Here is a 27747-nt window from a genome sequence, read left to right as displayed (position 1 = left end):
ATGCTGGGAAATAACAAGCACTTTTATCCCGGTCAGGACGACAAAGATGGGGAGGATGAGGAGGAGGAAGAGGAGCAGGGGAGAGAAAACACAGAAGGGGAAGATGAACGTGACACGGAGAATGGAGGGATAGAGGGACTGGAGGAGGCGGAAATGAGGGGAGGCCGACAATCATGGGAAGGGAAAGGCGGCGAGGCGGGAAAACCATCGGCCGTTGTGGTCGGTAGACAGAGGGCGGACCGGCCGCTGAGGCCCGGCAACCTGGGGAACCGGGGGATCCCTTACATGTCCAATCAAGCCCTACATCATCAACCAGCCAGTAAACAGCAGCATCATCTCATCCCGGCCAATCAGCAGCCTCATCACCCCGGCCTGACCACCGCGCTGCAGAAGAGGCGGGCTCACATGGAGCGTAGCATGACCACCGTAGCTCCGCTGGAAGACACTCACTTGACCATGATGGTGTTCCGCATTGGCATCCCCGACATCAAACAGACAGTAGGTGCATGCTGTCACCGACAACACTCAGGTCCAGGCCGGCTGTGTGTGATACTCACATAATGTAAACATCTAAACATCAAGCAATTCCAGGTTCTTTTGGACCACTAACTTGAAACCGGCCTAAGTCTACACTGGGGAAAAGTTACTAAACAATGGTATGGGGTGCAGACAGAGGTTTTGTGAAGGAATGGATGGGGATTCTTTCGGTTATTTCTTCAGCCAGGCCTCTCACTGCAAAAAACATCCATCTTAACAAGTCATTTAGTCTCATATTCAACCTTCAATTTTTTCTTAAAACAAGAGAAGGATTCTGCCATTAGGGTGAGATAACTCCACTTGTTTCAAATGCAGTTTCATTTGTTTCAGGAATTTTCTAGACATGAGTGTCTGAAAGTCAGAATAAGGCAGATCACTACACTTGATTCTACAAAATTCTTGAAACAAGTTAATTTGCATTGGAAACAAGTGAAATTATCCAACCCCACTGGCAGAGTCTTTCACTTGTTTTAAGAAAATTACAATTTTAGGACTCAATATTTTGCAGTGCTCTTTGCCTGTTCCAAATTTCCTGATGGAAACTGAAAGAATGAATAAGTAATTTTATGAAGGTTGCACACTTCTCTCCATATGAAAATGTTTATTTTACATCACCAACATGTTTCGACATTATGCCTTCTTCAGGGTGTCATGGAAACCGAAAGAATCCCAATCCATTTCCCCTCCAAAATCTCTGTTTGCACCCCAAACACAACATATCTTTTCCAAATCTTATGAGCGTACCTCTTACCATTTCAAAGCATTTTCATTCCAATTTCCCACCCTAGCCCAGGGATGAGCCCCAAAGGGAAGCTTTGCCATGGAAATATCTACAGTATGTAAAAATAAAAAACATGCACTTTGACTTATGGTGAGAAACCAGCATGTGCAGAAATACTTAGTCAACAATACAAGGGAACTGGCTGCCCCGGGTCACGTATGGTCATAATTAGTTTCCCAACCTGAAGTTAGTACCTATTCACACTTACAGCAGCTCTCAGTCGTACGGCGGAGGCAGGTGTGAATTGGCCGGCCCACACACACCACATTCAGGTGAGAATGGGCGCCCCACTGTAACCCCTCCCCCCCCATCATCCTTTCTCCGTTTCCAACTCCCTGAACATGCCGACTGTTCTACATGTCAGCTAATCTGCCCTCAATATAACAGTAATTGCTAATTATCTAATAGGTTTTTAATGAGTTTGGGGAGGGCTGGGGGAGTGAGTGACGCTGGAAAGGCATGAATGCGTCTAATGCGTTTGTGTTGCTCTTAGGGCTCCGTCGGCCACAGGCATCACACTCAGCCGCCTGCCCACTACCGACAAACACTCAGCACCCCAAACCTCGCAGCTGGGATATAATTGAACTGAATTAAAGGGAGCTGGAGAGAGGGAGCGAATTTTAGAAGCTGGCAAAAGAGACAGAGATGGAGCGAGGGAGGAAATGATGGGAAATGCAATGAAGAAAGATGAAAAAGCAAAGATATATTTACAAATACCATAAAGCTGCAGGATGAAGATCTGAGCAACTCTCCTGAGCGGATACAAGCGTTGCAGGAAAGAGCCCAGAAAATCCTTGCTTGTATGACAGAATGATGGGGAGGAAAGTGTCACTCTTATATATATTACATTAGTCTTCTCTCTCAGGGATTAGCCACACTCACATACACACACACACACACACTTGTATGTATGCACTACACTGCACACTTACACTCCCATAAGTGTGTGCACAGACACACACATATACTGTACAACTCACACATGCACGCGCACACACATACACACACACGTCCTCCTCACTCATGTGGTTTACCTCCCAGGGACCACCAAGACATTGCTACGGCAACGGGTGCCTGCCTCCTCTAATGAACTGGTTGCCATGCCAATAGTGTTGGCTACACTATCAAACAGTGCAACCTAGTGGGGGGCGGGGCGGTAATGGGACGGCTGGGGAGGGAGGAGAAGGGAGGAGAAGGGGGGGGTGAACATGGAAGTCTGCTGAGCTGTGCAATTTTACTCAGTTCTCCAAAATGGAACAATAGTATAGATCCATACATCTCATTCACGCCTCTCATTCCCGCTCCTGAAGCCCTGCACTCAGTCAACCCCGTCCCGCGGCTCCGGGCTGTAATAGGAGAGGGATGAAAAAGCTCGTCCTCCCGTGGAAATGCATGGAAATGAAATAGTATGAGCAAACGGCCAGTGCACAAATCACCGTAAAATCTAGTTAAGCATACCAGATGCACATAATACATCCAAGGTATTTTTCTCATTGTGGCCGGTGAGCCTCTGGTGTATCACGCACAGACATAAGAGGGAAACGACTTTGTTCTTTCTCTCATGGATTGTGGGGCAGATCTAACATCGTGCCATGCAGAGATAAAAGGAGAAAATAACCAAGAGGAAATATGTTTTTTTCCCAGTATAGAATCCTTACTTCCTCATTTGGTTTAGAAGAAGTGTTGTGCAAATGTGTCTTGAATATCCTTAAAGCAGACTATAATGTTATTGCCATGAATATGGCAGTGATTAATTATTTAAAGATAATGCATTCATATTCAGCACACACAACCACACACACCACATTCTTATGCATACATCACTCACTAACTGGTGTACAACCATCATGCAACAGTGCTAATCCACAGTAAAAGATACTATTTTCAGATATTTCCACACTGACTTGATGAAGCTGTGATTGTGTGAAACCATACATAATTAGACAGACAGACACACACACACACACACACATGCACAACATATGAAACCTGACTAAATGAAAGCATTTCTCTGCTGCTTTGGAGGCAGAAATAATCTCATTGGTTGAGTTAAACCTCAGTGGGCGGAGTCAAAGAGCCATAGTTTTTCTGGCCAAGTAACAACTGAAGCCAAGTGAGGCAAGAGGTAAGAGAGGAGGAAGCTAATATTATGAAGCCTAGTGCTCAGCCACTAACGGGGAAAAAAAATAATTTAACCACACTAAGTTAGCTACTTAGCTAGTTAGCCTAGCTGACCTTCCAAGTTCAAACTAGCCACATTAGCCTATAGCTATCTAGGTAAGCTAGTTAGCTAGCTGCTGACCTTCCAACATCATGAATGGCATGGTCATGAATGAATAAAAAAATCAGTAGTTTTAATAATTCATAGTATTCTGTTCCACACCATCTTGGTAGGAAAATAACAGGTGATTGTAATAAATTAACAGGTGATTATAATCAAACGACAGCCACAGTCAATGAGCTGTGCATATGATAAAGCACCATATTGGTAGGAAATGCATGTGACATCATGGGAATACTATGAATACTTTAACTAGAGCTCCTCCTCTCCCATTCAACTTTGCCAGTTAGCTAACTTGTGCTCTTGAGGTTATAACTTAACCAATAAGATGATAAGAAATGTTTGTACAGCTCAAACCTCCAAACTAACCCCCCTGTGTGCCCTGTGCTGTCTGTCAGAGGTGTCTCCAGTTTGACCCTGACTCCTCGGTGTGGAGCGCCAAGCAGCAGGTCATCTGCTCTCTGAGCGAGTCGCTGTGGGACGTCTACAACTACGGCCTCTTCCAGCCCGCCGGGGACGGACGGGACGCCAAGTTCCTGGAGGAGGAGCGGGCCCTGCGAGACTACCCACAGTCCTTTGAGAAAGGGGTCCCTTACCTGGAGGTATGTGGGTGCAGACGGTGGAAAAGTGCACGGACTGAGTGCACTTGTATTTGGGAGTGTATTTGACTTGTTTGTGATTAAATGGGACATTAAAGGGGGAATTCTGCCAAAATTGACTTTTATTCTTTTTTAATTTTTTTTACACAGATGTTTCTTTCATGCTGTCTTTTACACTGCATAAGCTGACACCTAAAATGTATCAAGATTATTTTGGTTTGCTTCTGTTTTGAGTGATTAGCTCTCAGGATCAGAGAAAATACAGTCTTGTAACATCACCGAATTGCATAGCAAGAGGCTGAAAGAAAATGTTTAAAGCCCTCTACTTTCTTGTTCCTAAGTTAAACATCTAGAACTATTGAAAAAGTAGATGTTTAATATAGGTACAGGAACATAATTGCCCATAACATTTTCTTTCAATTATCTCAGCTTTTACAGTTCGGTGATATTAATGAATTGCATTATACTTTGAAACCGCATGACTCACAACTCATTAAACAAAACTAGAAAAATAGTCAACTTTTGCGGAAGAACAACCAAAAAGTTAGTTTTGGTCCATTTCCCCTTTAAGTTCCATTTCACCCTCATCAGTGCAGTGAATGAACTGTGAACAAATCCTCACAAAGACAATATCAACTTCATGGATTTAATTTGCATTCTGTACATTGTGTAACCTACAAATTCAAAACTGAAGCTAATTTTTCCCTGTCTTTTGGAAAGTGGGTTGCGAACGGGTGCAAGGTGACATAGATTTACACTGTGGTTTCTCATGCTGTGATACAGTGATGTTACACCGCCCTCTGGTGGTTCATCTGGTGTAAATCTCCATGACCTGGGCGGGGCTCAAAGTATGCACAGTACTCAGAGTTTGGCTTGAAACCAGACAAGTGTTTCCATTCTTGACAAGGTGCCAGGTGTAAACATGGTTGTGTAGTGATGTATCTTGTATCTTAAAGGAAAACTGCACTCTGAGGCAGAATATTTACCTCTGCTACTCCACTGGTCTTGGATCAGTCTGTTTTTCTAGACTGATCTCGATTTCAGTCTAGATTTTATGCCTTTTGGTGGACGCTTTTACCCAGAATACCAGAACTGTGAGTGCATTTATTTTCAGAGTGGGTGGTCCCAGTGGGAATCATAGCTCTAACCCAGGCAATATTAGTACCATGCTCTACCTATTGAGCTACACATATGAACAAGTGTCTCCTAAAACTAGGAACAGAGAACCAAAACTCACTTGATATCTTCAAGACATAAATCCTGGAGCAGTTCCAGTGACAGTGAATGGGAGACAGGGGGTTTAACAGGGGTAGTTTAACAGGGATAATGTTACTTTTTCAGCTGCTAGACTGCAATAAACCCATCTGCATGAAGTACTTTGAGTCATGATGAATGGAAATCTGTTTAGAGTTTTTATGTACGACTCCAGTGATAAATTTAAGTGTGTTACAGTAAGTTGAATCAAAGTTTTCACACAAATCTTCTTCTGGTCCGCAGTTTAGGTACAAAACCAGAGTGTATAAACAGACAAATCTGGATGAAAAACTACTTGCCAAACTCAGCACAAAGGTACTTCTTTCTTGTCTATTGGATACGCACAACATTGCTGCTGCACAGTATTCATTTCTGCTCACACACATCCTCTTCCTTCCTCTTCTTCACCCTTCAAGGCCAGTCTGAAGAAGTTCCTGGACTACGTTCAGACTGGAGCAGTAGAGAAGATAGCAAAGGTCCTGGAAAAAGGTCTTGACCCCAATTATCACGACCCTGACAGTGGAGGTGAGTTTGTCACATGCCTGTAAGTGTTTTCTGACTCCGACTTTGTGAAATTAGATTTTTGACCTGGTCCATAGGATTATCATTTGTTTTCAAATAAACAATTTGTGAGTGACAAGTCTAATTAACTTGCTTTTTTAACTGTTAAAGGAAAAATCCACCCTAAAACACTTCAACACTGTTAAAAAATAAACACTACTGGCGATGTACTTGGTCTATTTTTCTTATTCCTGTGGATAACTGGGCAAATGTAGATATCAAGATATTTCCAGCAGCTACAATGGAGTTTGATAGCAGAATTATTTTTTAAGCGATCTAAAACTTCAACAGTAAACGTCAGGTTTTGGTGTCAGTCCCTCAGAATCAAAGAGCGAGGTCTTCTTTCTAGACTCACCATTTTGCACCAACATTCAACAATCACACAGGGAGAAATCCATCGTAGAAGAGGCAGAGAGACCAATTTCTCCACCTACAGTAGCCTCAATAGACCACAATGCAATGCAGCCACAGCTTGCCTGTTTATGGGTCTGTCGTTGGTAGCATGCCTTTTGTAAGTTGAACAACCGGGACGCACCACAGCATTGTTCTCTTGCCACTCTCACTTTTTTTCTGACTGAAAAAATGTACAATGTTATCGCAATTGCCTTCGACCTTCTGTGGGGGGCGTCGAAAGGCATTCTGGGAAACTTAGGAAATCACTAACTGAAGTAGAAGTAGATGAGGCAGGTTGAGGTAAAGTGGGTACTCCATGAAGTAAATTGCAACACTTCATCACAGAATAACACCTGGAATGAAACTGATGATATTTAACAGTGTAAGAGTATCTGCAGGTGGATTTTTTTTCTTTCAAAATCTGAACATTTGCATGATGAAGTTGACCTTTTCCTCACCTGGTGATGTTGACACCTTCTCCTTCTCTCTGTCTGGCCAACCATCTCTTCTCTGTTTCCCCCATACTTCATCTTCTTAACTCTCTCTCCCAATTGTCCCCTCTCTCTCCGCCATGATCTCCTGTCTCTCTTCCTCTTTACCTACTCCCCCCCCCCCCCCCCCCCCCCTTCAGAGACCCCCCTCTCTGTGGCGGTGCAGTCCTCCATGACGGTGGAGGGCATCAGGGTGCTGGTTCAGGGCGGCGCTCATTTGGACTTCAGGACCAGAGACGGGCTGACAGCCGTGCACAAAGCTGTCAGGGCTCACAATCACGCCGGGCTGCTGGTAACGAGGACGTCTCATTAAATCACATGCATGCATGCAAACTGCAGACACACATGCAAGAAAGGCTGGGTGTTATATAACGATATCTGCTGACATTAAATGTTAAATAATCAAATTGTTATTCATTGCGTTGAGCTGCATGGTAATAAGACGTAAAAGAGTAAATAATATTCCCTTATTTGTTTCAGATCTCATTTTGTGAGAGATTTTAATAAGCATTTGCTTTTTATCATTAATGTAGGCAATAGAATTGTGTATCACGATAACTCGATATTATTATTTCTTTACAATATGATTCTGAATATAAACGATAATACTGAATTATTGCCCAGCCCTACACCCAAGCATGTGTGTGTGTATTCACATATATTCTGGTTTTCTATCTCTCTCCTTATACACACAACAGTATTATACATTAGAATAGAAGAGAAACTTTAATGTCCTCATTGAGGCGATTTGTTTTGCAGCTTAAAAAGTAGGCAGCAGACTTATTTCAACATTCAGCACACAATCAAATCACATGGCAAAAGTTGAATCACCTATTAAAATAAAATGCATACTCCGCAGTAATAATACAGTTTCAATACTTATTTGTCAACAACCCTCGGGTGACATGCACATATCAAGATAAAGTACATACTGTAAAATACATACAATATAACATGTACACTACCAGTCAAAAGTTTGGACACACCTGATTGAATGTACTATGTTTTTCATTATCTTAAAGCCATTTTGATCTAAAGGCTTGTGTTTAAATGCTTGAAATTTGTTTCTTAGACAAATATAAACAGTGAAGTTGATGCCTATGTATGAATTTCTTTCCAAAGCCTTTGCCTTTCCATCAAGGCAAAGGGGCGGCTACTTTAAAGAATCTAAAATATAAGATAGTTTTGATTTGTTTAACACTTTTTTGGTCACTGCATAATTCCGTTTGTATTATTTCATAGTTTTGATGTTTTTACTATTATTCTAAAATGTGGAAAAATAAAGAAAAATGTGGTGTGTTCAAACTTTTGACTGGTAGTGTACATGTCCAGATAAAGTGCATACTGTGAAGTGCACATCCCATAATGTAACATCATATTTAACTGCAAAAACAGTTCAAAACATCATGAGCTAAATCAGAATTAGAAAAGAGCTGGCTTTCTCTTAGTCTCTCTGTATCCCTGTCCCTCCCTGCCAGGCTCTCTTGTCCCTGGGAGCGTCTCCGGACTACAGAGACCGCTGTGGCCTGACCCCGCTGTACCACACCCTGCTGACAGGGGGCGACACCTCCTGCTGCGAGACCCTGCTGTACTACAGGGCAAGGCTGGGGACGAGGGACGAGAACGGCTGGGACGAGTCTCACCAGGTAGCAATGGACAGACTTATGGTCAACTCACCAAATATCTATGTATCTATCTCTCTATCTATCTGGATACTTTTCAATCTATCTATCTTTCACCACACCATCTGCAGGATGGTACTGGTATTGTGTTCCACTTCCTTGTGAGTTCCCATATGGTTTCCTTTCATATTTTTATGTGTAAAGTCATCTCTGGTCGGTGTGTTTTCCTTCTTCATCTCTCTTCATGTCGACTTTCGCAACGCGCCGCCACTTCCCTGTCTTATCCGTGTTGTTGTTGTTGTCACTTACCATCACCCTCCTCTCTCTCTCTCTCTCTCTCTCTCTCTCTCTGTCTCTCTCTCTCTCTCCCGGCGCTCTCTCACGCCCCTTCCCGCCCCTCCATCGAATGACATTCACTCGCTCATCTCTGCATTCTCTCTCCTTCCTCCCCTCCTTCTCTCTTTTCCATAGCACAGGGATGAAGAGGAGTATGCAATGCAAGAAATACATAAGGTACCCTTCATCCTGCCATCGTCCGCTCCATCCACATCAGACCATGCCAGGATCTCTCTCTCAGAGTCAGAAAGAGAGAGACCCCAGATTAAAAAAAAGAAAGAAAAATGATAATAAACTGAACCACAAATGAAAGAAGTCGCCACATACTGTAGTTTCCTCACGCCTGTTCCTATCAAAATCATCTCAAGCTGTGTCCGATTCTGAAAGAACATTGGATATTATCATTATTATCTCTTTCTTAGACATGGGCACATGTGGGTACATTGCCCACATTATGTCTCTGTGGCATTCTAGTAAATTTGCGCTTGTGCTGCAAGCCGGTTGTCATGGTATTTTATTTTGGCTTCCGCCGTGCCCTATGTTTTCCTCCTTTATTTTGTATGTATCTTGTGTTATTTTAGTCCCTGCAGAAAAAAATATGAGGAAACCTGTCGGCCTGCTGGAGGCTCATTTCTGTTGTTTTAATGTTTTGTCCTTTCTTTTCACCATGGTGCAGATGTAATCGTCAGCTTTGCTCTGACCTGTTTTTCTGTAAGAGTAATTGTGGCTCTAAATGTGGATGTAAGACATTTTCTCTCCTTTTCTTTCTCTTTGCATCTTGTTCTCAATTTCTTTCTTTCTTTCTTTCTTTCTCTCTCTGTTCACCTCTTCCTAATGTACTGAAACAGTTCTATATGAAAGTCATCCTTTCCCCTTTTCCCATGTCTCCTCCTATACTTTCTAATCCTGCCAATTTTTTTGAATCTTTCTATCACACTCTTGACATTGAAAGGCTTGCCAGAACGGCTATGCCCAGCACTTGGAGCACCTTCTGTTTTATGGGGCAGACACCACCTCTCAAAATGCCTCAGGGAACTCTGCACTTCACATTTGTGCCCTGTACAACAAGGCAAGTATGGAAACAAATCCCTTATATTGAGCTATTATTACTAAAACGATTACTTCAAAGAGAACAGCTGGTGTGTTTAAGTCATGTTAACCGATCACTATCCCTCTCTGACCAATCAGGAAAGCTGTGTCCGTGTTCTTCTGTACAGGGGAGCGAATAAGGAGGCAAAGAACAAGCATGGCCAAACCCCTTTTCAGGTAAATAGTACAACTGGCAACTCATATATTCATGAACGCATTTTGGCATATTTATTAGCTTTGACAAATCAAGTCTAATGTGTTTGTAAAGCAGTTTTGATCAATGGGTTTGTCACCAACTGCTTTACAGAAAACAAAAGGGCTCAAATACAGACAAAAATTAGATAATAAAACAAGGCATAGTAATAATAATAAGAGATAGAGCAGTTACATCAGAAAAGCAACATTTTGTTTACTTTTTTTGCAGCTAGCTGTAATGTCTGGCCATTTTGAACTCGGGGAAATCATCAAAAACCATAGAGATTCTGACGTAGGTAAGCCTTCATGTCAAACTTGGTCTCTTCTGAAGGGGCCATCAAGTCTTGTAAACTAATTCCACTACTTGCCTGTCTTTGCACTAAGATCTCCTGAATCTGTCAACTATTTACCCTCACAATTTTCATCCTCTCTCCCTCCATCTCCCCCCCCTGTCATACCTACCCTCACTCCTCACCTCTGACCCCTCACCCCATATTAAACCTCACCATCACGCCTCACACCTCTACCTCCAGTGCCCTTTTTGGAATCGCCAAAGTATGTTCCCCAGCGAAACGAGAGCGCCCGCACGCTGCCTCTCCCCTTGCTCCACTCCCATCCCCTACTGCGCGCTAACAGCGATAACACCATGGCCCAGCCCGACCCTCTGGCCCTGCCCAACAAGGCCGCAACCAATCCCTTCCCCGGACAGGTACTGAGGGCCAGTAGGTCGATGTCAAACCACTGACGTAGCATCTCCGAGACTATAACTGTGATATTAAATGTGCTTTGTTGACGCTGCAGTGCTTTCTCAGCCTCTTAATGTTCTCAAGCATTCTGTTCGAGAGCGAACAGACTCTACTGTTTGGGGTTTCTTCGCCCCGCCGGGACTCAGACGCTCTGTATGTTTGGGACTTTGTGCGTGTCTTGCAGGGCCAGCGCAGAGCTTCGGTAGGCATGAGGAGCTCCAGCAGCCCCAGAACTCGCACTCGCTCCCCGTCCAGAGGGAGGGGAGGCCAGAGCGACACCGAGGAGAGACACCGCCAGCCACGAGGCAGACAAGGGTGAGGAGACACCAACCGATGGAGACGTGGACATGAACAGAGCAGTGGGCTCTATAGCTCATATCACTGATTAGTTCCTCCTCTCTGGTTTAAGGTGGAATGAAAACCTGTATACTCTTGTGTTAAGTAGAGCCTCTGAAACTTGGGATGACTTGGAATAAATAGACTGTACAATTACAAGAGGATATGTTCTCAAATATTTACAATAGCAAACAAGTTAACATGTCCCACACGAATGATGCAGGCGAGGCGCACCGTGGGCCAATTAGTAACAAGATGCATCATCCCTCCAAGTTTCATCCAAATTGGACTGTTAGTATAGGAGTTATGGTTTTTAAATTTTGTCCTTTAATTATAGCATCATCAGTGTATTTTTTTAAACGTCAGAACACAGTGCCAAAATGCGTCATCCCTCCAAGTTTCATCAAAATCGTACCGGTGGCATCTGAGGTAATATTTTTACCTTTAATTATAGGACCCCCATTAGTCCAATCAGTATAATTTGTAGGGATAGCTGGATTATGTAGCAAGTTTCGTGTCAATCGGACTTATGGACTTAAGTTATGGCCGTTCATAGTCTTAAATTTAGACCTTTAATTATAGCGCCTTCATCAAGCCAATCAGTGTAATGTTATTAAACACGGAAACAGTGCAAAGAGTCATCATCCCTCCATCCTCCCTTTGATTTGCTTACATTCAGCAAAAGGAAATGGGAAATCAATGGGAAATGTCACACAACTGTACAAAACTGGAAATTACAGATGTATGCTGCCATATCAGGTTTTGTTTATATCATACCAAGGATGGCTTTATCATCTGAGAATTTAACAATGCGGATGTTTGGCTCATCGTTTTTACAGGAATTGGTGTAGAGGGTAAAGAGAATGGGGGACAGGAGAATCAGCACAGGCGCTGGGTTTGTTTAGTGAGAAAGGAGCGATGCTCCTGATTATGTGAGCGTTCACTTCCAATTCCTGTAACTGTCTGAGTAGTATGTGGGGCTGGATGGTATGAAAGGCTGAGCTAAAGTCTAAGAACAGCAGCAAAAAGCTTTCTTATTTCATTGGCCATGAGCTCTCTTTTCTCACTTTGTTCTGCCACTGTCTCATCTCATGGTTTCGTAATAACCTCTCTCTCTCTCTCCCTCTGTAGTGCGACCTCAGCAGGCGGAGGGGGGGGTCAGATGAGGCGTATGTACAGCGCCGTACCAGGCAGAGTGTATGTGGCCACTCGCGCCCATTCTGCCAGTGGAGACAGAGAGCTCACCCTCAGCAAAGGAGACAAAGTTAAAGGTGAGACAGATGCATGAGAAGGTGAACTTGGTTTTAAAAGGAAAAATCCAGCCTAAAACACATGAACCCTGTTAAAAAGTAGATATTGGTGATGCACCTTGCATTTCTGGGCCCATTTTGTTGTTTGGTGGTGTATTTTTCTTATTGGCTATCGAAAACATCAACAGTAAATGTCAGGTTTTGGTGTCAGTCCCTCAGAATCAAAGAGTAAGAGCTTCCTTCTAGACTCACCATTTTGCACCGACGTTCAACAATCATGCAGAAAGAAATCCATCGTAGAAGAGGCAGAGAGACCAATTTCTTCAGTAGCCTCAATAGACCAGAATGCAATGCAGCCACAAGACATGTTGCATTTTGAGTAAGGGACACACAATCATAGACAGTGGCCATGAACTAGTTGGCTCGATGGCTGTATTCATATGTCCATATGCTCACTTTTGATTGAAAGCAGCAAAAGTGCCCGCTCTCCGGAGGTTGTTCAAGCATTCTGGGAAATGTAGGAAATCACTAACTGAAGTAGAAGTCGACAAGGCAGATTGAGGGAAAGTAGTTACACCAACAAAGTAAATTACAATACTCAATACACAATCAAAAATGATATATTGATGATATATAATTGTGTAAGGACTTTTCTGTTAATGTTGTGATTCACTGCAGCTTATCTGTTGCTCTTATCTTTGCCACACTTCTTCATTTCTACACTATCTATCTATCTATCTATTTATCTGTCTGTCTATGTCCTCCTCAGTGCTGAGTGTAGGAGAGGGAGGATACTGGGAGGGAATGGTGAAAGGTCGCACCGGCTGGTTTCCCTCAGAATGTGTGGAAGAGGTGGCAGGTCTCAGCAAGGACAATCGATCAGGTGAGACAAGGCCGACTGTTTTTCTGATAATAGCGTATAAAAAATCCACAGTAACTTCTGGAAGGGAGAGAGGACACCTTCACTGTGGCTGGAATTATCCTTTAAGTCAGTGCAACACCCAGCAAATGCACACTCATGTTTATCAGCAGGCCCATGCGCATATTTTAATATTTTCATAGCTCCATAGTTCGCACAGCAAGCGAACCATATGCCACAAACACAAAAAAAAACAAGGATCACGAGAACATGGTGTAAAAACGTTTGATTCGGATGTGTTGTGCTAAAGGCAACACTTCTATAGAGACACACAGAACGTGTCATGACGGAAAGTGGCGGAAGTTGAAACTGAGCATATGTTTGTGCCTGCATGTGCCTTGCAGAGACGCGCAGTGAGAAAGCCAAGAGGAAGCTGTTCCGCAACGTCACCGTCGGAGCCTACGATGGGATCGATGGCCCCAGGTGAGACTCCGCTGACCAGCTGCTCCGACCCTCGCGACCCGAGATAATTCAAACGAGTAGCTGACCTCTAATAGGTGGTCAGTGAGTGTGTTAAAACAAGGAATGAGGAACTGTCGGCTTCAATCCGGCGGTAAGCCAAGCCCGCCGCCTTTCATGTTCAGTCAATACTGAGAAAAACTAGACTGAAGCTCATTGGCTGCGACCCCTGCTGATGTTTCAGCTGTGGCTTGTCACATGAGTTTGTGGGCAGCACCTGAACTGTCTGCTCTCTGGTTTATTAAGGCCAGACTGTCAGGCAAGTGAAGTTGATTGAAATAGTAGACCATGCTGGGTTGACACGCTCTTGTTTTGTTGATAATTGGAGGCTCTGCGTGTGTGTGTGTTCGTGCGTGCCTGCCTGTTGTCTGTGTGTCCATGCCTTCACGCCTATGTGACTGCATGTCTGTTTTCCTGCTGATCCTCTGGTGAAGCTCAGAATCGAGCGCTTGCTCTCTATTGTTGTGCTGTGTGAACATGTCAGCGCTGAAAGCACAAAGAGCAGGCATGTCATTTCACTTGTTTTCCCTTTTAGCTCCACCAGACAAACGCGCTCGTCGCTGTGATTGTTCCTGATGCGCAGGACTGTGCTGGCCCTATTCAGATTGTCAGCCGCACATCCATCCACACGCTTCACTCTCTTTTGCGCTTGTTTACAATGAAGAGAATAATGCCGTAATGAGTGGTGATGGGGGTTTTCTTCTTTCTCCCCCCATTGCATCTGTCTGATCCGCCTGCATCAAGCTGCAGCTGGCCCTAGGCAGTTGTGCATTATGAAGCTATGTATGTTTGTTTATGTGTGTGTGTGTGTGTGTGTGAATGTGTGTGTGTGTGTGTGTGAATGTGCGTGTCTGTGTATACATAGGCACGAACATCATGCTGCTGATGAGTCATGAGGAGGCTGGTTTGGTCCCTGGGCTGGTGAGGAGGACTTACCAGTTGCCACCCCTGGGCTTTTGAGGCTCTTACACATTGTAGCTGACATTAGCCCCGTGCTAAGCGGCTCTCACTGTCACTCAAAAACACATTCACTTTAATGCAGCCGCGCCGGCGTTCTAAATGGAAATAGCGGCCAATGGGGTTACATTACCTGTGTTAAGTCGATTAAGCGTAATTTCAGCACCGTGGTGAAGTGGTGCTCAATTAAGAGCAGGGTGATACCGCGAATGTTCCTCACTGCGGTTAGGCATTTGGGAGAATGTCAATTGCTATTTCACAGAGAGAGAGAGACAGAGAGAGAGAGAGTGTTAGCCTGTGTATGTGGTGATGAGAGCGCTGTGCTGCGTTAGAGGAGGGGAGTGAGAGGAAAGTCTGCAAATGTGTGTGAGTAAATCCAGGGTGGGAATCAGCTGTTGGTGAATCTGTGATACACCAGTCACTGGATGTGCAAATACACGCGCTATCTCTCCCTCCTTCCCCCTGTGTCGCCTCACATCTATACCCATCCCCCCGTCCACACCCGCAAATTCAACTCCATCTCCCCCCCTCCTCTCCCCTTCTCTCATCCAGCACTGGCTGTATCCACACACACACACACACACACACAATCTCTCTCTCTCTCCCTGTTGTAATAATCTCTGGCGTTCTCCCTCTCTCTCTCTCTCTCTCTCTCTCTCTCACTCTCTTTCACATTCTCTCTCTCTCTCTTTCCCTTGTCTGAAGTATGCGGGCTGCAGACCAGCGCTCTCTCTCTTTCTCTTTCCCCACCTCTCTCTCTTTCTCTCCTCCACTCTCGCGGCTCTCTCTGGCTGAGCTCTCGCTGGAAGACCGGGAGGAGGAGGAGGAGCGGGAGCGGGAGGAGGAGGAGGAGGAGGAGGTGGCGGCGGTGGAGAGCGCGCGAGAGAGGAGGGGGGGACATGGCAATGGGGGGATGCGGAGAGAGAGATTTCTCTCTCTCCCTCTCTTCTTCGTGGCCGTCACTGGGCCCCAGAAACAGGAGCGTGTGGTTCATTTACAGGTAGCGGCTGTTTCCTCATTCATTGGCTGGCTATGGATGTGAGGAGAGGACAATGGAGAGAGGGGAGAGGTAGATGATGCTATTGAGAGGCCGTGCCTTTTCAAAGGCAGACTAATAAGCTATGTATTCTGTGTGTGTATGTGTGTGTGTCTCTGAGCGTGCGCGTGTATATGTGCGTCTGTGTTTAATTGTCTTTTTCCTCTGCATGTGAATATCTCTGTGGGACGGAAGTGCCTATTGAATGGAGACTCTGCAGCATGTTTATTTCTGTGTCTTCCTCCCGTGTGTTTCTGAATGCTGTGTGTGTGTGTGTGTGTGTGTGTGTGTGTGTGTGTTTGTGTGTGAAAGAGAGCATATATTGATGTATTTCAGTCAGACAGTGTGGGTGTATTTCATTCTCTTTGAGTCATGATTCCTTAAAGCAGATATCTCTCATTCACCTGTACTTCCCATTTATGTGTATTCCTGTTTCTTTAAAAGGCTATATTGTCATATCCCATAATTTTGTGTGTCCCATTGTATCATTAAAAATGTGTGTGTTGTTGCCATAGAGAAGGATGAAAGTGGAGTCAGTAAGTGGCAAGAGTGTGGTTTTGTCAATTCCTCTTCAGCCTAATTTGAGATACTGGTAATTTCTGTGCGTGCCTGTGTGTGCATGCATTTGTGTTTATGCATGTGTGTCTGTATACATTGGATGTGTGTGTGGTTTTCACATATAAGTGTGTACGTCACAGTGGTTGATTGTTGTGGGAGTATCTCTTCTGCATCCATCTCCATACACGGTGATGTGTGTCACTAACATCAGTCAAGTGCTTTACTTGTGGTGTGTGGGTACTGTCCCCGCACAGCCGGTCTATCTGCATGTACGCTCAGCAGACGAATGGTTAAAAAGCTGCCTTTTTTCTCAGTAATTGTGGATAGAGGAGAGGATGACTCAGGAGGGAACATAATAACTCTGTTCTCTAATAGGCTTACAGCTCCGTTGAAGCCAGTTCAGAGAGAGTGTCCTACTAGCCGGTAGAGATTAACCAGGGACGTTTGGGCTGTGCATGGCCGCAATCGACACGGCCTGAGCGGACGACATGGTGGTAGAGCGGCCGCACAGCTACGTATATGTAAAGGAAATCTGGTATGTTACTGCGAGCTAGCAACACCTCAGAATCACCTTGGGGAAGCACACTGGCTCTGTTTCCCCCTCCCGTAGAAGTGGATGGATGGATGGATGGAAGAGAGCCTGGCGGATCCAGCGTCCACCCACTCCACTCCGTGTTACTTTGATCCTCAGAGAGGGAAAGCATGATGGAGGACAGGGTGAGAGAAAAAGGAATGAGGTGTGAGGAGCAGATGGCTGGAAGGCGGCTGTGCGTTGGCGAAACAGTAACATTGATGGAGAACGCACAAGGGATGGACCTCAGTAGGGGGAATCTAGCAATCGTCTGTTCGGTGCTAAAAGTTACGGCTTGGTGTAGAAGACTTCGGGCCTGTGGGCTTAAGCCAACGCTCACGACTCTGCTGTCCCTCTCTGATGCCACAGCCGAACTCGGGTTATTCCACGCTGTGCTGGCATGAATACACAAGTAGTTGCTGGATTTGTACTGTAAGGGACAATGTGGAAAATAGACCATCATCACAACGGTGTGATATTGTTATTTTAGTCCCGCCATACACTTGTCATGTTTGGAAATTCTACACCTGCTTTTTTTTGGCAGTCAGCGATTAAGTAAAGACAATTCAGTGACCGGGCTACTCGTCCTGTTCACTCACAGTTCACCCACTCTAGGAAATCAAAACCTTTGATTTGATTTCAGTTGGAGTGCCAGTTTGAGTTAAGTTGAAGAGCACCAACTAATGCAGAAATAAGCCGCTGAGGAAAGAAATGTGTGGAATTCCTCTTAAATCATACAGCTCTGCTCAAGCCCCGGGCTTTCCAACAGAACCAGGGTGAATTGACATTGTTGGAAAGTCAAGTCCAGAAATGAGTCATGAGTAAGGTTGTGTGTGGCAGTGTGGAGTCTGTTTATTCAGTGCTACATGAGGGAAAGGGTCGTAATGCTGCTATAAATCTGACTTAGCCATAAGTCCCAGACATGGTAATAGAGTAATGAAGCAGCTTGACTTGCTGGGTTAAACGTGCCATTACACTACTCCAACCGTCTCATAATAAGATTACCGCATCAATCAATGAACATCATCAACTCCTGTGACCGCTGTAGACTGTAGTCTTGGGGCGAGCAGAGCCGGTTGTGCAGGGAGATTAGAGGACTGTCGGATTTCTTCCCGTACATAATTTGAAGTGTCATGTATGACCAGTAGTGGTGCGCTGGAGTCGGTAAAGCAGTATCCTTGCAGAAGCTGCCAGAGGCGGTGAAAGCTAATGCAGCGATTTAGGTGCATTTGGAAGTTTCCATTATCAGTGAAGTGTGTGTGCACATTTTTCTAATGTGCCGTTCCCCCTGGCCCAGCGCTTGTCAGCTCTAGCTGGATTAGGCTATAGTATGGATTGCCATCCCATATACACTTACTCCTCACCCACTGTGACACTAACTCTACCCCTGCCATCGACCCTTTTCTACAATAGCGTTTTTTGTATGACACTCAAGCCAACCTATCTTTTGGTGCAGTGTGATTTCATAATGTGATGCAGTATAGCCATTTCCCACATTCAGAAAATGCTTTATTTGCATGACAAAAAGAGTTTTCTGTTGCTAAAGAAGTCATATAGCTATCTCTCTCTCTCTTTCCCCCTCTCTCTCTCTCTCTCTCGCTCTCTCCGTTTCTCTCTTTCCCCCTCTCTTTATTCTCTCTAAGTGACTACATCATTAAGGAGAAGACAGTGCTCCTGCAGAAGAAAGACAATGAGGGCTTTGGCTTTGTGCTTAGGGGAGCCAAAGGTGAGCCAGTGCCTCTTCTCCTCCAGAATCGACCCCAAATCCCTCTGTCTCTATAGATTTCTCTGTCTCTGCAATTCTTTTCCCTTCCCTTCGCCTTCTCACCCTCTCTAATCTGTCCATCCCTCTCTCAATTTCAAACCCGTGTTCTTTTTTATCTATCTCCGTTCATGCTCATCCTCTCTGTCTTATCCTCTCCAGCTCAGACTCCCATAGAGGAGTTCACTCCAACGCCAGCGTTCCCCGCGCTGCAGTACCTGGAGTCTGTCGATGAGGGGGGCGTGGCTTGGAGGGCGGGCCTGAGGATGGGGGACTTCCTCATCGAGGTAGGGACCAGCAGGGTGTCAGTGGGTGGCATTTTGGACTGACACACACACTGAGGCTGGCTCAGAACTTCATCTGAACTCATACGTTTTAATAACTAATAAGCAAGCAACATGCCTTGTGCAGAAGCCTCATTTAGATTCAGTGTCACCTGTCACTAAAAGGAAAACTCCACCCCAAAAACACTGTTGAAAAACAGCTATTGGTGATGTACAGTAGCTTGTATTTCAGAGTCCATTTTGTTGTTTGGTGGTGAGTTTTTCTTATTCCCAACTGGCCAAATGTAGACAACGTCACATCAAGATATTTCCAGTGCAGCTACAATGGAGTTTGATAGCAGAAAAATGTTCAACTATCTAAAACATCAACTGTAAATGTCAGTTTTTGGTGTCAGTCCATCAGAATTAAAGAGCTAGGGCTTCTTTCTAGACTCACCATTTTGCACCGACATTCAACAATCATACAGGGAGAAATCCATCATAGAAGAGGCAGAGAGACCAAACTCTTCATTGACAGTAGCCTCAATAGACCAGAATGCAATGCAGCCACAAGACAATTAAGGGGCGCGACTCTTGCTTTTTCTCAGCCGGAAAAACTCGCTCTCTTGCTCTTAGTATCTTACTTACTATATAGCTGTCGCTCTCTCTACTGAATGCAACAAGTTCACACACGTTCTCTGGGGGTTGTCGAAAGGCATTCTGGGAAATGTAGGAAATAACTAACTGAAGTAGAAGTAGATGAGGCAGGTTGAGGGAAAGTGGGTCCACCAAAAAAGGAAATTGCAGCTCTTTTTCATGAAATTCATGCAACACCTCAGCTCATTGTACATTCAGTCTTTCTTTGTCTGTCTGTGTGTGTGTGTGTGTGTGTGTGTGTGCGTGTGCGTGTGTGTGTGTGTGTGTCAGGTGAATGGCCAGAACGTGGTGAAGGTGGGCCACAGGCAGGTGGTCAACATGATCCGACAGGGGGGCAACAGCCTCATGGTTAAAGTTGTGATGGTGGCTCGTAACCCTGAAATGGAGGACACCGCCAGGAAGAAAGGTTAGAGTCAAATTTTCCACGCATGTTACTTCCATCTTGTGTTTATGATGTGACGATGAAGCCGATCGCATCGTTTATTTCACCGTAAAAGCTTGTTGCAGTGTGGTTGTCATTGGTGACTGCGTGTTTATACCAGAATACTAAACATTAAGTCTGAATTTGGCCGGCTTCCTCTGGCAGCCCCGCAGCAGACTAAAAGACTGACTCCTCCTGCCATCGCCCTGCGCTCCAAGTCGATGACATCAGAACTGGAGGACATGGGTAAGTAAGACGAGGGAGGAGGAGACGGATAAGAGAGCGAGGGAGAAAGCGGAAGGCACTTAATTGGTTTAAGATTCTGACCCATGCAAAGAAAATGCCAATTCAAAAAAATACAGTAAATTAGTGTTTCCCTCAGAAGTTTTTTTTTGGCAGGGTGAAATAGCTTCAGAAGCGGCATTTTAGAGCCTGTGACATTAAAAAAATCTCTACTGAAACCAAGACATGGAATTCTATTAGGTGGGCTGGCAGCTCCTCTCTGCAGGGTGGCCCACCGCACCATTTGAGTGGAAGGGGAAACACTGCATTAAATATTAAGCGAGTTGATGCAGGGAGCCTTGAAAATTATCCAGCATAGGTGTAATTTCATTTTTTCATTAGCATTGGCTTAATGAGGGAGGATTGCTTCGATTAATTTCCCCTTGCCAGTAAATTATCATGTGTTACCTATGAATAAGAAAGCTGAACATTGCTTACTATGGGATGCCTGTGTATCTGGTTAAGTAAAGAGAGATCTAAGCAGTTTCATGCTGTGAAATGCTAGTAGCTTGATGGCATCACTAACAAACTGCTTCTTATTTCTTTTTCTGCTGAACCAAATGTGCTGCCTGAAGTGGAGAAAGGTGGGAGAATCACGGATTTGTGTGCTCTCATTTTCATTTCCGTCCTCATCACCATCACCCTCACCACATCAGCATTCCCATCATCACGTGTGTCCGAGTATGTATCTCATCCTTCCATCTGCATTATACAGACGGCTATACGGTAGTTCTAGTCAGACCTAATTTCTGTTTCTCGAATTATGTATGCCACAGCTGCCTCTCCGTGGAAAAAGAAAGCAGGTGAATATCCGTCTTTATCATTACCCCCATCAGCCCCCGAGCCTTAATTAAGAGTCAGACTGTTTGATGCTAAGAGGATTCTTTTCTTCTTCTCCTCCTCCTTCAGAATACGAGTCCTCTCAGGCTCCTGATAAGAAGAGGACAGTCTATCAGATGGCACTGAGTAAGAAATCCCTCCTGTTTCTGTCATATTATAACCGGGTGTATTTAAACCTTTAGGGGACAGGAGGGGGCTCGCTGTTTGTGCCCTGCCCACCAACTTTTTTCTCATTTTATGCTCCCTCTCTCTCTCTCTCTCTCTCTCCTCGCTTTCTCTCCCTTCCCCCTTTCTGTCTTCATCTTAGACAAACTGGATGAAATCCTGGCTGCTGCCCAACAGACAATTACATCAGACAACCAGGGCCAGAGAGGTCATGGGGGCAAGAGGGACCGGAGCAAGAGTATTGTTCCCAATGTCTCCAGTGAGGTACTGCTGGGAATTGGAAGGGAAATGGATGCTGGTTCATGACCTGCATCTGCTATGCACTCTTACCATAATTCAAGCTCCTGCTGCCTTTTTAGAATCAGCCTCTACAGTATCTAGAAATGTCAACAATAATCATGAACAGCTGTGAACCTCTGTCCTGAATCCTATACTGCCAGATTCACACATACAGCAGAGCTTCTCCACTGATTTAGATTGACGACTGCTCACAAAAACCTGACAATTGTATTTCCATAAAGTAGCACGGTCTTCAGCTTTTTCTGCGCCGTTGTTCATTCTGCTGCCCTCGCTGTGCTTTACAGAAAATGATTGACAATGGACCACCCACACCAAAACGTTTGTTTAAGTGTGAGTCAGGTTGCGTCCATTCGACTATGCTCGGGTCCCTGATACACTAATACTCTCTTTTGACTGATTGGTTCTGCTGTATTGCATTTTATATCTACTTTGTAACAGCCAACAACAATATATTTTTTATTGCTTATGTCTGAGCAAACATGTCTTCTCCTCTCTTTACCCGCTCCCTCCTCACTTTCTCTTTTGCTCTCCTTCTTTCTTTTCATTATGCGTTTCAACACCTGAAGCCGAACTATGAGCAGCAGTCGTCACTGGGTATGATGCCACCCGGTTTTGGCTACAACCAAGCTCAGTTTCAACCTGGCCATGGTCCTCAGCATGCAGTCATGATGCGGCAGAAATCTATTGGTAACGCCCTTTGTTGTAGAAAGATATTCTCCACCTGTTCAGAAAGCGAATTTGCTTTTTACACCATCTAACTGCCTGTGTCTGTGTCCTCAGGTGTGACGGAGGAGGAGAGGCAGTACCTCCACCCGCCTGCCATGAAGCTGGCTCGCAGCCTGTCAGTCCCGGGACCTGAGGAAATCCCCCCACCCCCGAACACATCCGCCCCAGAGCCGCCTTTATCCGCAGGCCCCCACCCTGGGAGAGGGCCCGCTATGCCCATACCCTCTGTACCCCAACCCCACTACCAGCTCCACTCCCAGCCGGGACAAGCAGCCTGGGAGAGGGGAGGGCCTGGTGGGATGAACCAGCCGGTCATAGTCCCCACCCTCCGGAGACAATCTGAAGGACTAACACTCACCGGCAGGGAGCCGGAGCTGCCCAGGAGGGGTGGGGGCAAGATGGGGGGGCTGAGGAGAGGCTACAGCAGTGCCACGCCACCAACAAGTGCTACACCCAAATCCCAACAAGCTCCGCAGCATCACCCGCACATGGCCACCCGGGAGCGGGGCGGAGGCGGTGGCAGGGGCGGAGCCAGGAGGGGCGGCAGGGGAGCTCTGATGAAGCAGTCGAAAGTGGAGGACGGGCTGAGACAGCACCGAGGGAAAGGAGGCGGTGCCAAGGAGAAGAGCTCCATCCCCATCCCCACCATCATCGTCAAAGCCCCCTCCACCAGCAGCAGCGGCCGCAGCAGCCAGGGCAGCAGCATGGAGGCCGAGCCCACCGTGGACATAGACGACGCCACCTCCCTCCCTGGAACCCCAGACAGCCCCAACACCAGCCTGCCCTCGCCCCTCACCCCCACACCGCCTCAGCCCCTCACCTCCACCCCTATGCCTCCGTCATCTGTCGCCCCCTCTGTTTCCACCCAGCAAAACCTGGAAAACCTGGACTACGGTACATCGTTTGCTGCGGGCTACATCGGAGGGGCGCGCAGGGACAGGGAACGTTTCCGGGACATGAGGAGAAAGAGCGCTTCTTTCTTCCTCTCATCTGAGGAGGACATCCAAGGAGAGGCGGGAGGAGGAGGAGCAGTGGAGGGAGGCGGAGCAGCAGGGGTAAGAATCCAGCCTTTACATGGCGCTACGATGGAAGTGCCCACCCCTCGCCTCCGGCCCTCCAAGTCTATCGATGAGGGCATGTTCTCTGGAGACAATTATGTCAACTACGCCAGCAGCATGCCCCCAGCCTTTGGCCTGCCTGAGTACTCCTCCCCTATCCTCGGTCAGGACGGCCAGCCCAAGTCCGCTCCCTCCAACTACGGCACCCAGCCAGCCACTACCTTCATCCACCCACTGACAGGCAAAGTCCTGGACCCCTCGTCCCCCCTGGGCCTGGCCCTCGCTGCACGAGAGCGGGCCCTAAAGGACGACCGCAGGACCCGCCGAGAGGAGAGACACTTCGGTCGGCAGATGTCCACAGTGGGAGCGTTCCCCACCCCTGTCCAGACCCCGACACCTTCCCTTTTCCCGACCCCTACGCAATCCGCCTACACTTCCCCCGTCTCCCTCCACCTCACCTCCCCCACCACCACCACCTCCCCTGCCTCCATGAGCCGGCCGCAGTCACCTAGGATACTACGGTTGGGAGGAGGAGGAGGTGGAGAGAGAATGGAGAGAGAGAGGGAGGGTGGACCCAGGGAGGGCCTCAGAGTTCGCTTCTCAGAGGACAGAACGAGCCAGTATCAAACCCAGTATTACCCACAGAGTCCTAGGGAGCGGGAGAGAGAAAAGGAGATGTATGAGGCGAGACCTGTTCCACCCTTACAGCCTCCTCCCCCACCAACTCAGCCCGCTCCCCGCAGACCCTCCTTTCTGCAGATGGACCCCGCTCCCAACACCAGCTACGTACCCCAGTACACCGTCCCCACAGCCCCAGCACAGACACATGAACCTGGGGGAGATCCAAGAGGAGGCGGAGCTGGAGGTCTGGGGCTTATGGTTCTCCCTCCGCCAGCTCCCTCAATCGACGCAGATGACGAGTTTGTCTTTGCGGACCCGTTGCCCCCTCCTTTGCAGTTTGCTAACGGTGAGAATGAAAGAATTCAGAAGTTCGCCCAGCAGCATCAACACTCCAGTCACCACTCTGCTGCTGTTGCTCCGCCTCCACCGCCCCCACTCCCAACTCCCAAACCTCCCGGAGTTGTCTCCTCAAACGCACCGCAGCCGTCTCCCCAGGGTGGCGACTCTGCCGCCTCCAGCCTTACGTCATACGACAGCGAGGTGGCCAACCTTACGCAGTCTGCTCTCTCTCCCTCTCTCCCCTCCCCACAGATATTCCCCCCTTCCTCCACCACCACCACCTCTGCTCCTGCTCTGCCTGCCCCCTCGCTGCACCGACCCCAGCCCATGTCCCATTCTCACTCCTACTACGGCGGCCCTAACAACCCCTCGGTGGGCGGTCAGACCCCAGCCCAGGACAGAGGCACGGCCGCCCTCACCACCACCATGACCTACGCCACCACCACCATGACAGCCACCGCCGCCGCCACCACCACCACAGCCTCCGCGGCATCCTCTGACTACAGCATGGCCATAGCCGGCCCCAAAGCCGGCCTCAGCACAGTGGGCAAAGCCGCCGACCACCACCATCATCACCCCACCATCACGCCCAAGGGTGGAGACTGGCAGGATGCGGTGGTGGATTCTGGGATTGAGGAGTTGGACAGTCACAGCAGTAGCGACCACCATTTAGAAATGCTGGGAATGAGCGGGCTGAGAGGAGAGAGGGGAGGGGGTGGAGGCGACGTGGGAGGAGGAGAGGGAGAGAAAGGAGGTGAGCACCAGGATCCCTACGTGACCTACTCAGGTGGGCAAACATTTGAGGTGCACAACGCCAAACTGGCAAACCCCGTGTTTCCAAAGATGACTCATTACAAGGAGGTGGGAGGGAGGGGCCCGCCTGTAGCGCTGCGCAGACAGAGCAGCACCAACCCTGCCTGCATGCAATCGCAGAGACATAGCAACCCAGAAGAGACCAGGAGAGACGGAGCTGTAGCAGAGGAGAGGAAACGCAAACAGAGCCGATCCAAAATGGAGGACGGCTTTGGCTCCGCCCTGGCCGCCTGCTTAGAGCGGCCCATCGAGGTCAGGCCCATGAGCTGGGGAGAGGTGGGAGAGCATGAGCGAGGCGGCGGCGGGGTGCAGAGGGGCGGCATGTCCCTGGAGGGCCGCAGGGTGCACTCACCTCTTTCAGGTGTGAAGGCCAGCATCATCAATGAGCTGAGCTCCAAGCTGCAACAGATGAGTAACATCAAGAGCATGGATGACTGGAGCCACACTCCCAAGTCACCCACCATGCATAGGTATGTTGTTTCGGTCAATGGGTCATTGACAATTAAAATGATAGTTCACCCAAACAACATATCAACATTACATTCTACTTATATGAGCTATAACTCATTATCAGCATTAAGGCTCACCGGTTTACCTTTGTGTCTCTTTCAGGTATTCAGCAGACTTCACTGATGCGTTTCACAGCCCCCCCACCGGCCGCTCCACCTCCCCCTTGCCCACCTCCTCCCCACAGCACCGTCAAATCCTCACGCCCAACCTGTCCGCCACGCCATCCGTCTCCCCCTCCCCCCAGGTCTCCATTCAGCGCAACTGGACCCGCTCCCCCTCTCCGCAGATGCCTTCCTCCCCGGTCCACTCCCACCCTCCCCTCTCCCCGACCTACTCGCCGTACCCGACGTCGCCCAAGCACCGCTCCAAGTTCCGCAGACAGACGTTTGACTTCCAGTGTAACCCCGTTCAGGAGATGCGGTCTTCGGGCTCCCGGCGCCGCGCCCCCAGTCCGCTTATCTATAACACCGAGCAGCCCAACCCCACCCCTCCCAGGCCCTCCTCCCTTCCCATCCTCCCCAGTACGCCCGTCTACAACAGCCCCTTCGACTTCCCCGGCCCGCTCACCCCTCCCTCCCCTGGCCACCCCCTAGGAGACTCCTACAACACCTCCACCCCTCCGCTGTTCTCCCCGTCTGGCGTTCCCACTCAAAACCCACTCCTGGTGTCCCGCTCCCTCTCCCCCACCCAGTTTCTCTCCGGAGCCTCCTCCCCCATGCACTTGCCCCCCAGCCCGTCCTGCCTCAGCTACCCCCACCTCACCCCTCCTCCGCCGGCCAAGCCCTTCGCCGTCAAGCCCCTCCCCTACTGGACCAAGTACGACGTGGCCGACTGGCTGGCGTACCTGAACCTGGGCGAGCACCGGGAGCGCTTTATGGACAACGAAATCGACGGGTCGCACCTGCCTTCGCTCACCAAGGACGACTTCTTGGACCTGGGAGTGACACGTGTGGGACACCGCATGAACATCGAGAGGGCGCTGAAGAAACTCACTGACAGGTGAGGGAGGGGACTGACTAACAGACTGAGGAACGTACAGAGGCAACGGGGTCGACCAGGGGGGGGCAACAGAAAGGAAGGACTGGATGGTGAAGGAAAGTCCAAGTGTCTCATTCCTTCCACACAAGCTAGCTGGGTCCATCCACTTCCCTCGTTAGATGTTGATTGCATATAATTTGATAAGTTACTTCATCTCCCCTCCATTTCTCTCTCTTTCTCGATCATTTCCCCCCCATCCTTATAAACCTAAGTCTTTTTATCCACCAGTCACCCCATTTAGTTTATTCCCTTTATATTTCTCTCCCGCCCATTCTTATTCCTTGATTTGCCCTCCCTCTCTCCCCAGGCGGCTCTCCTCTCCTTTGCATGTCACTTCTTCTCCCCGAGACACAGACTGAGAGAGTGAAAGATGGGGTGATTCAAAGCTGAGAGAGAAAGGGAGAGAAACAAATTGACAAAGACGAACACAATAACGGAAGAGGCGCAGGAGAAGAAGAACAGTGGACGCAAACAGGTTGTGTGGAATTCAGACTAAGGAGATGGTTATGGGGAAAAGGTGTTATGATGCTCGTTTGCTATGTGTGGAGGACGCTGTTGTGAAATTTGTGAGATTACCATTGGTCAAAAAAAAGGGTACAAGAAAGAGCCGCTTGAAACGATACTCTACAACTGAAAAAACACTTTACAACTGCTGATGGACAGGCATTTAATTAACACACACAGTTTTGTGCTGTAACAGACATAAACACATACACACACATGCACACACACATGCACACACACACACACTCATACTGTCACCACACACACTGACAGATGGATTCTCATGCCATCTGCTGCTTGGCAGCACTGGGAAAACTTCAATCCGAGTCTAGAGATAGGAATGTTGCTGCTTAAAGGGTAAACCCCAAGAAAACTGACAGTGGCAGAGCAAGAAACTCTCATTAAAATATATTAGGGCCACATTCTAACTACAGTTTTGTAGCTTTAAGCAAATCAGAGTATCAATTGGCTGTGAGT

The 27747-nt window shown here is 47.4% G+C and overlaps 1 protein-coding gene across 1 annotated transcript; it reads left to right on the top strand.

Moving 5' to 3' along the window:
• LOC139932805 (SH3 and multiple ankyrin repeat domains protein 1-like) lies at positions 1 to 27125 on the top strand. Its single transcript, XM_071926707.2, has 27 exons — positions 1 to 498; positions 3998 to 4201; positions 5696 to 5767; positions 5869 to 5977; positions 7038 to 7189; positions 8376 to 8543; positions 8991 to 9032; positions 9808 to 9924; positions 10044 to 10121; positions 10369 to 10435; positions 10673 to 10848; positions 11070 to 11200; positions 12353 to 12492; positions 13241 to 13354; positions 13735 to 13813; positions 18615 to 18697; positions 18896 to 19020; positions 19924 to 20059; positions 20240 to 20320; positions 20932 to 20940; positions 21133 to 21159; positions 21266 to 21322; positions 21504 to 21625; positions 22228 to 22348; positions 22442 to 25688; positions 25831 to 26727; positions 27074 to 27125. Exons 1-27 carry the CDS (start codon positions 1 to 3, stop codon positions 27123 to 27125), a joined length of 7104 nt encoding a protein of 2367 aa, XP_071782808.2.
• Positions 27126 to 27747: the final 622 nt, after the last annotated feature.

Source organism: Centroberyx gerrardi, chromosome 20 (assembly GCF_048128805.1).
Source record: "Centroberyx gerrardi isolate f3 chromosome 20, fCenGer3.hap1.cur.20231027, whole genome shotgun sequence".
NCBI lineage: Eukaryota > Metazoa > Chordata > Actinopteri > Beryciformes > Berycidae > Centroberyx > Centroberyx gerrardi.
This window is presented reverse-complemented; position numbering and strand designations above follow the sequence as displayed.